General features: G+C 35.6%; 1 protein-coding gene across 1 annotated transcript; it reads right to left on the bottom strand.

The window, feature by feature from the left end:
* Positions 1–7,327: 7,327 nt before the first annotated feature.
* Positions 7,328–9,868, bottom strand: LOC108859631 (transcription factor MYB108). Its single transcript, XM_018633541.2, has 3 exons — positions 9,533–9,868; positions 8,673–8,802; positions 7,328–8,277 (listed from the first exon to the last, which is right to left on the bottom strand). The coding sequence occupies exons 1-3, from the start codon at positions 9,684–9,686 to the stop codon at positions 7,593–7,595; spliced, it is 969 nt and encodes a 322-aa protein (XP_018489043.1). The 5' UTR covers positions 9,687–9,868; the 3' UTR covers positions 7,328–7,592.
* Positions 9,869–13,003: the final 3,135 nt, after the last annotated feature.

Here is a 13,003-nt window from a genome sequence, read left to right as displayed (position 1 = left end):
ATGAAGATTAAATAAATTTGTAAATTTTTTTTGATCAAAAAAAATTACCATGGTAATACAATAGTTATTACAATAGTAGTATACATCAAAACATGCCCTAAGGGTAATACCATGGAATGTTATCTCTAAAATTACGCGAAACATTATAATCAAAGCTCACAAACTCTACATACCTTAAAGTTAGGGAAAAAAACCTACAAACCTTATATCTGATAAAATACAAGCACAAAAGACAGACAAACAAACGAGTGGTTGCTAAGGTATGGCAAATTTCAAGACAGGTATCAATCAACTTACGACGAGACAGACAAAACACAAACATCTTTTATGTCCAAAGGTACCACGGAATCCATAAACCAAATGTTTTCCTAGATCGGTAATAATTATGAAATATCAATAAAAAGATCGATCATTCATGTCGTGTCAATCAACTATCAATAACATGATTTGGGTAGTCGTTAACGTGCTTAATACTGGTTTGCGTCTCGATCCATTATTATATATTCTCTAATAAAATAGAGAACTCAATTGATTTTTTAATTATCACGTGTTAATATGGTTTTTGGCTAGTGCTTGGTGATTTTTGTGGCTAAAAATGGTTTATGCCCATAAAAAGAAAAAGAATATGAACGAATTGAACGACTTTAAAGCAGTTAAATGTAAGGGTAAAGCTGTTCTAACACAGTTTTATAATCATCCTTTTATAAGACTGAGGTTGAAACATATATAGTTGTTTATATTGATATGGTTACTCTGCTTTAATTTTGAAAATATGCTTTAATTTTCTTTGTAATATGTGTGTTGTAAACCATGCGTTTGTAGTTATCATCCAAACATGTACTCATATAGCGTTTTAGCGACGCCTTGACAATATTTGAACTGATGATAAAAAACAGTACCAATGACTGGGCCAATATATATCCATCCAGTCGTATGAATTTGGATGATACTGTTGACTTGAAGAAAGAAATGGAGTCAAAAGAGGAGTTAGGTTGAGTTTGAATCTTGTGCGAGAATAGGGCAAGTCTTACAGAAATTGTCTATCAGGCTTCAGGAATGTTCTGGAAGGACTTCAGAAGAGTTTAAGAGTACTATGAAGATGGTGCAAAGAGATAGGGTCAAGTCCAGGAGGGACTTAGACACCATTTGGAGTTAGTTGGGTGATGGTGCAGAAATAAGGTCGACCATCGGTGATTACAGGCTGCAACTCGCCTGCACGAAAGCTAGGGGAGCGAATGAGATTAGATACCGTACCGTACGGACCGTGCAAAGTTAGGGTGACCCAAACCGTGTCAGGTTCAACCATTTGGAGATGTTTGGGTGAAATGTGCAAAAATAGGGCGAGGTACGGACATGCGGTCCGTACCATCAATCGTACTTTACCCGGGATCAATCAGAAGCTGTGCAAACTTAGGACGTTGGTTCAGGCTGCAATCAAGCAACCTTATTCTATCTTGTGACTGTTGGAAAGCAAGAGAAGGAGAGAAGGGCGTGGTCAACATGACAGGCTGGCTCTTGGCTGTAAAGAGAAAGCAAAGGAGACCATGTATCAAGCCAAAGAAGTGGGCAGGTCCATGGAAGCCTTTGGCTAGCCAATAAGAGAGCAGCTTCCCCTTTGACAAGTTTGAATCAACCAATCAGCATCCATCACGCCCTCAACAACCCACCAGACTCCATCCTAGCCATCCATTTCAATTCAGTCATTTCTATCCATTAGATTAAAGGTTTATGATTGTTGCAAAGTGTAAAGCTTATAAATAAGCATGTATGGTAAAACTCTTAAGGGAGTAACGGGGAGTTCCCCTTTCCACTTCATAATCTACAAGTCTTTGATTCTCTATTTTCTAGTCTGGTTACTTAATCTCTCAGTCTCTTAAACTCTATTCTTTAATCTCATCATCACATACCTAAACAAACTCCTAATCTATCTCTTTCAATCCGCAAACTTTCTCTCTTATCTCTCCATTGGGGTTTCATCAAACACAAACCAGTATCCACTTATAAAAATCTCAGATACTGATCGCAATCCCCTAGTCATCAATAAAGTCTACCAAATAATTTTCAATAGTTTTTATGAGAAAATAATACAAATTAATATTTCTTACGAATAAATTGCGTCACATAGTTCTCCAACCTGGAATGGTTTTTGCCCGATGCATGTTGATAGAAACGACAAAAGTGAGATTTACATGAAGCAAACTAATTATTGTTTTCCTTAAAGTTAAACTAACCTTAGTATTCTTAACACGATTTCTTAAACCTTAGTATTCTCATGGGTGGAGAAGCATACTTGCAGGTCGGGAAATACTCAGGAAAGGGCTTGGGTGGGTTGTGGGGAGTGGAGACGACATCAAAGTCTGGAGTGACCCGTGGCTCTCTTGTGATCACCCCCTCATCCCTATCAGGCCAATCAAGCAGAATGATGAAGACCTGAGGGTTAGTGCCCTACTCTGCCCGCTCACTAATTCTTGGGACAGAGACAAGATAAGGCTGCACATCCCTCAGTATGAGGACCATATTTTACGACTGGTTACAAGCTTTGCACCTGCAACAGACAAGCTAGTCTAGCTATGCGAAAAGAGTGGCATCTACTCCACAAAGACGGGTTATGGATTGGGAATCCAGCAAGAGAACGCCCTTCCACCAGCTCTGATCTCCTTTGATTGGTTGAAAAACATCTGGAATGTCAAAACGGCTCCAAAACTGAAGGACTTCCTTTGGAAACTGGTAAGGAAAGCAGTACCAGTTAGCTTGAACCTAGCTTCTCGTGGTATACAGGAGTTCCCGTGTGCACGATGCAACGGGTTTGAGGAAGATCTTCATGTGTTCCTTCAGTGCCCCATAGCAAAGCAAGTTTGGAACCTGACCCCACTCGTCACTAGACCATCTGAGTATCTTCCCTCTATCACTGCCCTGCTTATCGAGCTTCCTAAGCTCACAGTGCTTCCCCCGGTGGGACTGTCCATACCTCTGTGGCCTTGGGTATTATGGAACCTGTGGAAAGCCCGTAACAAGCTCTGCTTTGACAAAAGAACCTTCTCCGCTATGGAAATTGTCGTGAAAGCCATTTCCGAGGCTAGGGAATGGCAAGCTGTTCAGTCTTCTGAGACAGTTATACGACTTGATACAGAACTAACCTGCGCTCACTCGAGGATAGTTCCTACGCCTCCCTCGGGTACTCTGGTCTGCAATGTGGATGCCGCATGGGATTCGAAATCTGGTAATTGTGGTTTGGGTTGTGTGTTTTCAGGTTGCTTACCTATGGGAATGACAGGGACGCTCTCTGCGTCTCGTAGTCACATATCTTCGGCGTTCTTGGCTGAGGCCATCGCTATTCGTTCTGCGGTGATGCATGCCGCTTCATCAAATGTGAAAAACCTTATGATCCTTTCTGACTCTCAGTCCCTAGTCAAGTTGATTAAGGACGGTGGATCCAGTCCAGCTTTGTTTGGTATTTTGTTTGATGTCTACTATCTATGTTCTGCTTTTGACTCTATTTCTTTTGCCTATGTACCTCGGCTGAGTAATGTTAACGCTGACTTGGTGGCTAAGTCAGCTCTTGCATTGCTCAATGTATCCTCCAACTTTGGAGAGTAAACTCTTTATTTGAATTAATAAAGTTATGTTTGATCACAAAAAAAAAGTATTTCTAGAAAATTTCTATTAGTACAGCAATACTTTACTATAATATATAAACTGCCAACTTTTTACCATTGTAAGTTATAAGCCCGTATGATTTCAAACTGTCTCATAGGTAGAAAATGCGTAGAAAAATCCCAAAAAGTGAATTCAAATACAATGTATTTCGCTAGTATCGGACTAGATATGGTTTTGTTAATGTATGTAAGAAAGGTGGGACCCAAATTTTGACGCCGACGTGTAGGTCTATGGACGCGTTGACCTGACCATTCAAAAGACTATAGAGTCGGTCCATTGTGATCGTCTTCCCCACCAATGGAATATTATCCACCTTGCCGAATCATCAAGTACCAAGTGGAACACGAGTAAGAAAATCCATCCCGTGTATCTAACTGTTTTGTGTTTTTTTTCTTTGTCATGTCTCTTCTGAATGGACCGCAACACGAGTTTGAACAGTTATCTCACTTTATTTTTAAATAAGTGTTATTTTGACATTTTTCTTACGGACAAAAATATATGTAAATTGTTATTAATTATATCGACCAATAATATTTGAGATAAGTAAAATTATTTATAAAATTAATAAAGTTTATAATTAATTTTCAGATAAAATAAATATAATTTACATTTAAAATTGTAAAATAATACTTTTGTGTAACAAAAAAAGTTAGAACAAAGGAGAGAGATTAATATTTTACCAAAAACAAAAAAAAAGTTTCTTAATCGAAACTACATTTCCACGTGACCATTAACTAAGTTTTTTTATTTCTGGTCTTATTCTTTTTGCGCTGTACATAAATAATATGGAATTTTAATGACAAGTATGTAAAAAAAATTGTACCATAAAGTTCGCAACAGCTACCAGAAAGCAAAAAAAAAAAGTCTCCACAAGAATTATAATTGAGATGAAAAGTAACTGGATGATTATGTGTACAAGCTAGGGAAACTGTAATAAATTTTGAAAACAAATCATGATTGCAATAGTAATTTCAATTGGTGGTATAAGAGCATTAATATAATATCAAATACCAGTTTTGCTATTTGTTACTTGTATTGCCTTGGTAGTATCTACTACAATATTTATGGGTTCCCGAAGGTCAATTCGCCTACCTATCTTATAAAATAACAGACAATTTGTTCTGTTGGATAATATACTACAATGCATATTTTACTCACCAGACAATTAGTTTTACGATTTTTTGAATATTGACTTTATAATCTCTTTTTTTCTTTGAACTTTATAATCTCAAATTCTTATCAGTTAAATTTGTTTGCCTAAAAATTTCGTTATGTGTCTTTGAAGAAATTTAAACGTTTTAATTAAAGAGTTTTTTTCTTAGTAAGTATGGATTATTTAGCCACCTAGGAAAGTCTGTTAGAATAGTTTGTCTAATGAACCGAAGTAATTTTTTTATTCTGAGCGACTTATATACTATAGTCCACACAGACGGATGGAGAATCTGGAATTTCAAAAAAAAAAAGTATATTCTACGAGGAATCAGCACGTTGTGCAAGCCACAGGGTCGAAGACACTTTCGACGAAATCAATTTATCTGTTATCCACCATGCTCGAAGTTGATGGGTGCACTCCTCCACTCTGTTGTTTCTGAAAATCATAATTTTATTGTGCATCAGAAGTACGAGAATACATATGCATCTGATTCCAATATTAATAGCCAAAGCCGATAAGTATACTGAGCATTATTCTTTTCTGTCACCTTGAATGGAAATTTCTTAAGAGATCTTCAGGATTTTGGACCACTATAGGCTCGGCTTTCTTGCTGGCCACACCACACCGCCTACGAATTTTCCTTCTCTCAGCCGCCGCCACCATGTTAAGTTTTTTCCCTCACCATCACTGATTTAAGAACGTGCCTTTATTCTTCTCAGTCACGTGCCAATTCCACAAGATGTGCAACATGTATATCTTCTGTAATATGTGCGTTATATTCGAGTTTGAAAGATATTATACTCAATGGGAAAAGATGAGGAAAGCGCCATTATTGCTTAAAGGATCCATTAAGTTGGTGGTATATAGAAAGAAAACGACTTCAACTACAGATTTTTTTTGTTTGTTTCTTTGAAGGCTCACGATTAATGCGTGTGCTGCAGAAAAATGGAAATTATAGCTTAACAAAATGCGGAAAGATAGGTATTATTTAATATTTACACATTAAACAAAATGAAACGGAGAGAGATTTTATTTTTTACCAATAATGTAGTAGTATGTAGTTGCTGTTGCATCCACTTATTAATCACACATTATTTCTTTGGGACAACTTTATCCGTGTTTAATTTGATATGAGTTTCTAAGGTTATGCATATTAGAGGTCCCTCAAAGAGAATATTCACTAAAAATGATAATATATTTTAGTAGAAGTATCTTTCAAAAGTTGAGAGACTCATGTGAAAGTTCCTCAATGAGAGATTATAGCATAAATATTTCAATATTTAAAAAGATTTTCTCATTAAAATATTGTTATTTTTAGTAAAATATTGTTTAAGTTTCCAATGTAGATGCCTAAAAAATAACTGAGGGATGATCACAGAGGAGGAGAGGGATACAGAGGACATGGTGTTGCTGACGTGTTGCAGAATAAGGACACGGTTTTGACTGCATAATGGTATAAGTCCGTACCAAAATTTGCTCTCCAATAATTAATTAAGGCTTTGGACATATTTAGTGGTGGATTATCATCACTAAGCATATATTTTAACAAACAATAAAATTTTCGATGAATGAACCTCAAAACCTAGATAAGAGCCAATGAAGTTTCGCTATGTGGTTTTGAGTGAGAATAAAACAACCAAATTTTAAATGTATTCTTTTGAACCCAAGAAAGGCTTTCACACACACTAGCTCCTTTTATTTCCCATGTACATGCCCTATAGACATAGTTCCTAAAAAGCAACAATACTTGGATTATCCCTTTTCTAGTACAACAAAGGTTATTTTATTCCCTCCATTTCTAAATAAATGTTATTTTAATATTTTTTCACACAGATTAATTAAATAACAAAGATATATATAAATTTTTATTAATTACACTTCTCTGATGAATAATATTTGAAAAAAAAAATATTTATAAAATAAATGCAGTTTACAATTAATTTTCAACTGAAAGTAAATATAATTTGCACTGAAATTGTAAAATAATTTTTTTTGTAACAAAAAAAGGTTAGAATGACATTTAATTATGAAACAAAGTGAGTATTATATACTTCATCCGTTCCTGAAATAAGATTTTCTAGAGTTTTACGTTTATTAAAAATATAATAAATGTTTACAATTTAATTTATTATTTATTTTTATATATACTTTTTAATAGCTATCTACCAATAAAATTTAATCAATTCAAATATTCATAATTTTTTTTTAAAATATATAAAAATACCATAAAATATAAAAAAATATCTTTGTAGAACAAGAATAAATTTTTAAAAATATTATCTTCAGAAACGGAGGGAGGAAGTATTTCCCTGGTTTGTTTTGTTTGTTTGTGTCATATCTAGGGTTAAATATTAAACATGGTGGAACCAATTATGAGCTTCTTCGTCGAAATATTAGTAATTAAATAATAATGATTTGTATTATGCTTCCGTTGAGGATATCACTCAATCTATAGTGTGAAAAGAATTTCAATTATTTTATGTTTACAGTATACTCTTAAGATATATAATACATATATAAAATAATTGTCATCCATTATCGATTATCTAGAAAATATCATTACAATCCCAAAAAGCAAAACCAATCAAATTGAGCGTTTTGTTGAAACGCCATGATATATGATCAAGCTTGCAACAAAAAAGCTGATCATATATCCTAATATAATATCGTAAACACATTCCTTATCTTTTAATTATTCCCCTTCAACAAATGTCTTTCACACGTATACTTCCTGTTTAATTAAATACTTTACGATTCTAACTTTTTATATTGTATTCAGAAATCAGAAGTTGCCATTATTGTTGAACTGTTGTTGCGTCTGTAAGAACCATAAGTCTTCATTACTTTCTCCAATGTTCCATAAACTGTCTGAAGAAGAAGTAACTCCATTAAAATCTTCAAACCAGTTCAGATTACTCTGCTCCTGCATACCCGGTAAATCTTCGTCTAATAATCCAGGATAATCATAATAATTATCCGGTAACATTTGTGGAACCACTAAATCCTGATCCGGATGATAGCTATTACCCACTTGACCCGAATAGTATTCCGGGTACGGGTTTGGAGCGCTGTAGTACTCCGTCAAGTCTGACATCGGAGACACTGCCACGTTGGAGTTTTCCGGCGTGCTATACTCGTTATTCACTACACCAAATTGTTGTCCCAAGCTGTTGTTGTTGTAATCATACGTCATGAATTGATTGTTAGAGGTTGTGTTGCTAGATGATGTAGCGGCTGATCCTGTAGTGGTAGTGGTGTTGGTGGTTGTGGCTACGGTGGCTGCGGCCGAGGCAGATTGGATCCTCTCGACGAGCCGTGGCATCCACAAGTACTTCATTGTGTCTTTGAATTGCTGACTATTCACGTCGCATTTAAGCTGCTTCGCATGTTTTTGCACTCGGGTTCTCCAGTAGTTTTTGATCTCATTGTCTGTTCTTCCCGGTAGGTATTGTGCGATTTTTGACCATCTATTCATCAAACACACACACACACACATTAAATCAACTGTTTAAGACATATTATATACTGATAAGCTATTATGCTCATATTTACTACGTTCTATTCATTAATATCTCAATCATGCATGTAATTATTTTTGTATATATCCACTAACATCGATATATACCGTTATTTTCTCCGTTGCAAAAGAATTATATCGTTATTCTATTGCTTGCGTTTCACGTACGTATAGTGAAAATAGTAAATAATATTATTTGGAAAACAAAGTTGTATTAACAAATGGTTATTTTTTTAGAGATTTAAACTTTATTTTGTGGAAGAAAAGAGCTTAAAACGATTTTAGCAAAAAAAAAAAGAACTTAAAACGATACAAAAAAGTATTAGGTTAAAATTTTGAACATACCGATTGCCCCAGCGGGAATGAAGTTCGAGGATCAAGAGTTGTTCTTCGAGGGTAATGTTTCCACGGCGGACATCAGGGCGGAGATAGTTTAACCACCGTAGCCTACAGCTTTTACCGGTGCGTTGGAGTCCTGTTTTAATGGTAAAAGTAGATATGACGATTAATTTACCGATCGGTCATGTATAGTATGATGATTTCATACGGAAGAAACTCATGTAAATAAACGTTTCATATTCGGTAAAATTATATAAAATTTCCCAACAAAACAAAAATGATAATGCAAAATGCAAATTGTTCTAAAGGGTCATTTTCTTCGGCAAGCTTTCTTCCATTGAGTTAGTGCTTTTCCCATATAGATGATGATCATTAATTCGCATTAGTTCCTCTTTCTTTTCACCCTTTTTAATAAACCAAATTTGGATATTTTATTCTAAATTGAGATGGCTGATAATTGAATTCACTTGCTTAAAGATCTCACTCAGACAATGAATACTTTAATTATTCGAATGAAAATATTTTTAGAAAAAAGGAGAGAAACATGAGAGGTATACACTTTTTAATTCATACCTATGAAAGGTCTTTTCATCTGTGCACATAAGGGAAAGAAACCATTTCCGAAAATTCAAAAAAAAAATAGTGAAGGTGGGCAATCTAATAAAACACAATCACACATGGTGACTGAAACATGAAAAGGATTGAACATAAAGTGATTGAAACACAATCAATTATGTTACTAGACTTGTCCTTTGTCTTTTTAGCCAAAAGATGTACAAAGAAGTAGAACGTACGTTTGTTCAAAAAAAAAAAGAAGTAGAACGTACGTACATACAACATGTATATATACGTGAAATGAATCGTACCTGCACAACGAGAAAGAGAGTTCCATCGACCTTCTCCATGAGTAGCAATGTAATTCATGAGCTTAAAATCTTCTTCAGCTGTCCATGGACCTCTCTTCAGGTCCATTTCATCTTCCATGTTGTTGTTGTTCAAGTTTCTTCCTTTCTCATCCATTGATGCACAGAAAATACCCTTTTTTGTTCAACTCACAGAAAATACCTACAAAAGAGAACCCTCAGCAAAAAAAATTGAGACTTTCTACTTTTTTTGCTTGTGGTTTAAGGGAGAGGGGGGGAGAGAGAGAGTTTGATATTTTTTGGAGTTATGTGTAGATAGAGAAATGATGAGTTTCGAATGCACAAGAAAAGGAGAGAAGTTGTGGGTTTTATAGAGGATAAAAGATGATAGTTTTCAATTTTTCTTTTAATTTTAAATTACTTTGAACATGTGCAAAGAAGAGAATAGACAGCCGTAATGTAGGAACTGTATGTTTATTGATTTATTTTTTATTTCTTAAGTACTCCTCTATTCTGTTTGTAATTTTTTTTCTTAACTTATTGTTTATTCTGAATTTTAAATATTCCTGATGTATAAAAAGGGAAACTACCGAATGTGAATAGTCCACTTGGCTTTACAAATATTCTCTTACGAAAGGTGAGCTTTCGAGTTCGATCCTACGAATTTTCAACCGTTAAATCAATACTCCCTCTCTTTCACAAGAGCAGCATTTTTTTTTGGTAGACGGCAGGAGACATTTGTCTCCTACTTTTTATTCAAACTCAAAATCAACTACAAGCAAACACGGCGAGGTCTAGAAACCCCACTCAAATTCTTCAACACAATCGGAGCAACAATCTCCGGAACAGTCTCAAAATAATGTAAACCAAACGGTAAAGAAAACGCATAGGTCGCTAATCCATCGGCAAGACGATTAGCCTCCCTATACACATGAAAAAATTTGACTATCCAGTTCTTTGATATGAAGCCATAGCACAAACGTACTAGGAAAGACAGAGGATGAGAATCATGTATCCTTGTCTTGAGAAAATCCACCACAGTCGCAGAGTCCACCTCCACATCCAGCCTTCTGATACCACACTCCCACGCAATGCATAGGCCATAATACACTCCTCACAGTTCCACCAAAGTTGCCGAGCAAATACCAATGTTCCCCGCGAAACCCCCTCTCCACTCGCCGTATTCATCTCTTAGAACTCCTCATGCAGTTGCCAAACCAGGATTACCTCTGGAAGCTCCATCTCTATTCCACTTGCACCAGCTGTTTGTAGGACGAAGCCATGATATTTGCTTCTCCACTCGAATCCCCACAACTGATTTCTCTCTCAAGTTCTTGTTTGCCAATATCACTTCACAAGCCTTGTCTTTAACAAATTATACTCTATCTCGACATTTTCCTATTTCCCCAAACACATAACCACATCTCCATTTCCAACACCACCACACAGTCAGTGCAAAGAGGATTGCCCACCGATCCTCATTACTGGATGTATTATTAGAGAGGTTCTCATATAACCATTCTAGAAGCGGGAGGCTAAAAAACCTTTGCCTTTTGTTTGGGGGTACAATCTTCACCCATAATCCCGCAGCCGCCGAACAATCCCTGAGAACTTGAAGGATCGATTCATCATCATTCCGGCACAATTGACACATCCCATTCTCACTCAAGTGTCTACGTTTGCGTTCCAAATTTGTCATAATTACTTGCCGAGGCACCAGCCATAAGAATACTCGAACTCGTTCCGGCACCTTGAGACTCCATATCTTCTTATAAAGAGCCTCCATATTTGGACGTGGGATATCATCCTTAGTCAAAAATGGTACGCAAACTTCACAGAGAAGGTACCATCCTTACTCTCACTCCATGAAATTCTATCTCGAGCCCCAGTGGTATCATCTACCACCATTGTAGCCAAACGCAATCGCATCTCTAATGGCAGATAAGGCTCCAGAGTTTGAGTTAACCAACCGGTTCCACTTTGCCATAAGTCTCTAACTTTTACTTCCAACATCTCCATCGGGATATCTACCATACGCGATTCGAATATAGGCTCATTTGATAACCATTTATCCTTCCAGAAGCTGATCTTATGTCCATCCCCCAAAACCCAACCTGCCCCTGGTAAAAGCACCTCTCGAATTCCCAAAATCAGGCTTCTCCGAGTTGGTGACCATGTTCCTTTGACTACCAACCATGTCTGATCCTGTAGCTCCCCCACTTTAAACTTCTTGCGCAAGATCTGCACCCATAATCCATCTTGAGAGTTTAATAGTCTCCACCCAAGTTTCGTTAGAAGCATAACATTCATCTCCTTCGCTGATCTTACACCAAGCCCACCTTCTCTTTTTGGTTTACAGACATTCACCCATGACACCAAGTGTTGTTTCCGATTTCCCTTGCTGCTTCCCCATATGAAAGATCTAGCAATCTTATCGATCTGATCTAAGGTCGATGCTGGGAGGGCTATAGTGCTCATCGTATGAACCGGAATAGAGGACAAAACATACTTTGTTAAAGTTATCCTCCCCGCCAGACTTAGGAACTTCCTCTTCCAACCAGCAAACTTAGAGGAAACTTTTTCAATTACTTCCCCAAACGTTTCCTTGTTTATCCTTTTCTGCAGTACCGACATACCCAAGTACTTCCCCAAATCCTTTGTGCCTCTGATACCACTCTCAGCACTGATTAAGTGAGCTAAATCTCGGTGTATATTCTGCGAAAAATATATTAGCGATTTCTCCAGACTCACTTTCTACCCTGACGACTCGCAGAATCTCTTAAGAACTCTGCGTATCATTATCCAAAGTTTTTTAGGACGAAATTCTTATGAGAATATAAGAAACCATATCTTAAATTTTTAACTAAAAAAGTTGTTTCTTAACTTTTTAATTAAAAATTAAGAAATAATTTTTTATATTCTCCTGGATAATGATGCTCTAATAAGTGTCTAATTAATTTTTTATTACATAAAAAATGTCACTTTACAATTATAATACAAATTATATTTATTTTCAGTTAAAAATTAATTGTAAACTGCATTAATTTTATAAATAGTTTTATTCATTCCCAGTATTATTAGCCAGAGAGATGTTATTAATAATAGCTTATGTATATTTATGTCATTTTCTTAATTTGTATAAAAAATATTAAAATGACATTTATTCAAAAACGAAAAAAGTATCATAAAATAGTTTATTAACGATGGGTTCCTCATTTTGAAAAAAAAAATCTATAAACTGATCGAAAACTTTTTTATTTAATCATGTAGTTTCATTTTCATATAGGTATATGACTAATCCATTTAAAAGAACTCAAATTTACATTTCAATTGCAAGATATTTCTTTATACGAACCAAACTGATTGTTTTTTGTTTTGCTTAAAATACTAGGAAATCAGAGATCGAAATCCATAATTTTATGTGCCGTAAATCATATTATAGCGGTTAGTCAAACAAAACAAGAAACTTTTAAC

Source organism: Raphanus sativus, chromosome 5 (genome assembly GCF_000801105.2).
Source record: "Raphanus sativus cultivar WK10039 chromosome 5, ASM80110v3, whole genome shotgun sequence".
In the NCBI taxonomy this organism is placed as follows: Eukaryota; Viridiplantae; Streptophyta; class Magnoliopsida; order Brassicales; family Brassicaceae; genus Raphanus; species Raphanus sativus.
Note: the sequence above shows the minus strand (reverse complement) of the source record. Positions and strands in the feature narration are given on the sequence as shown.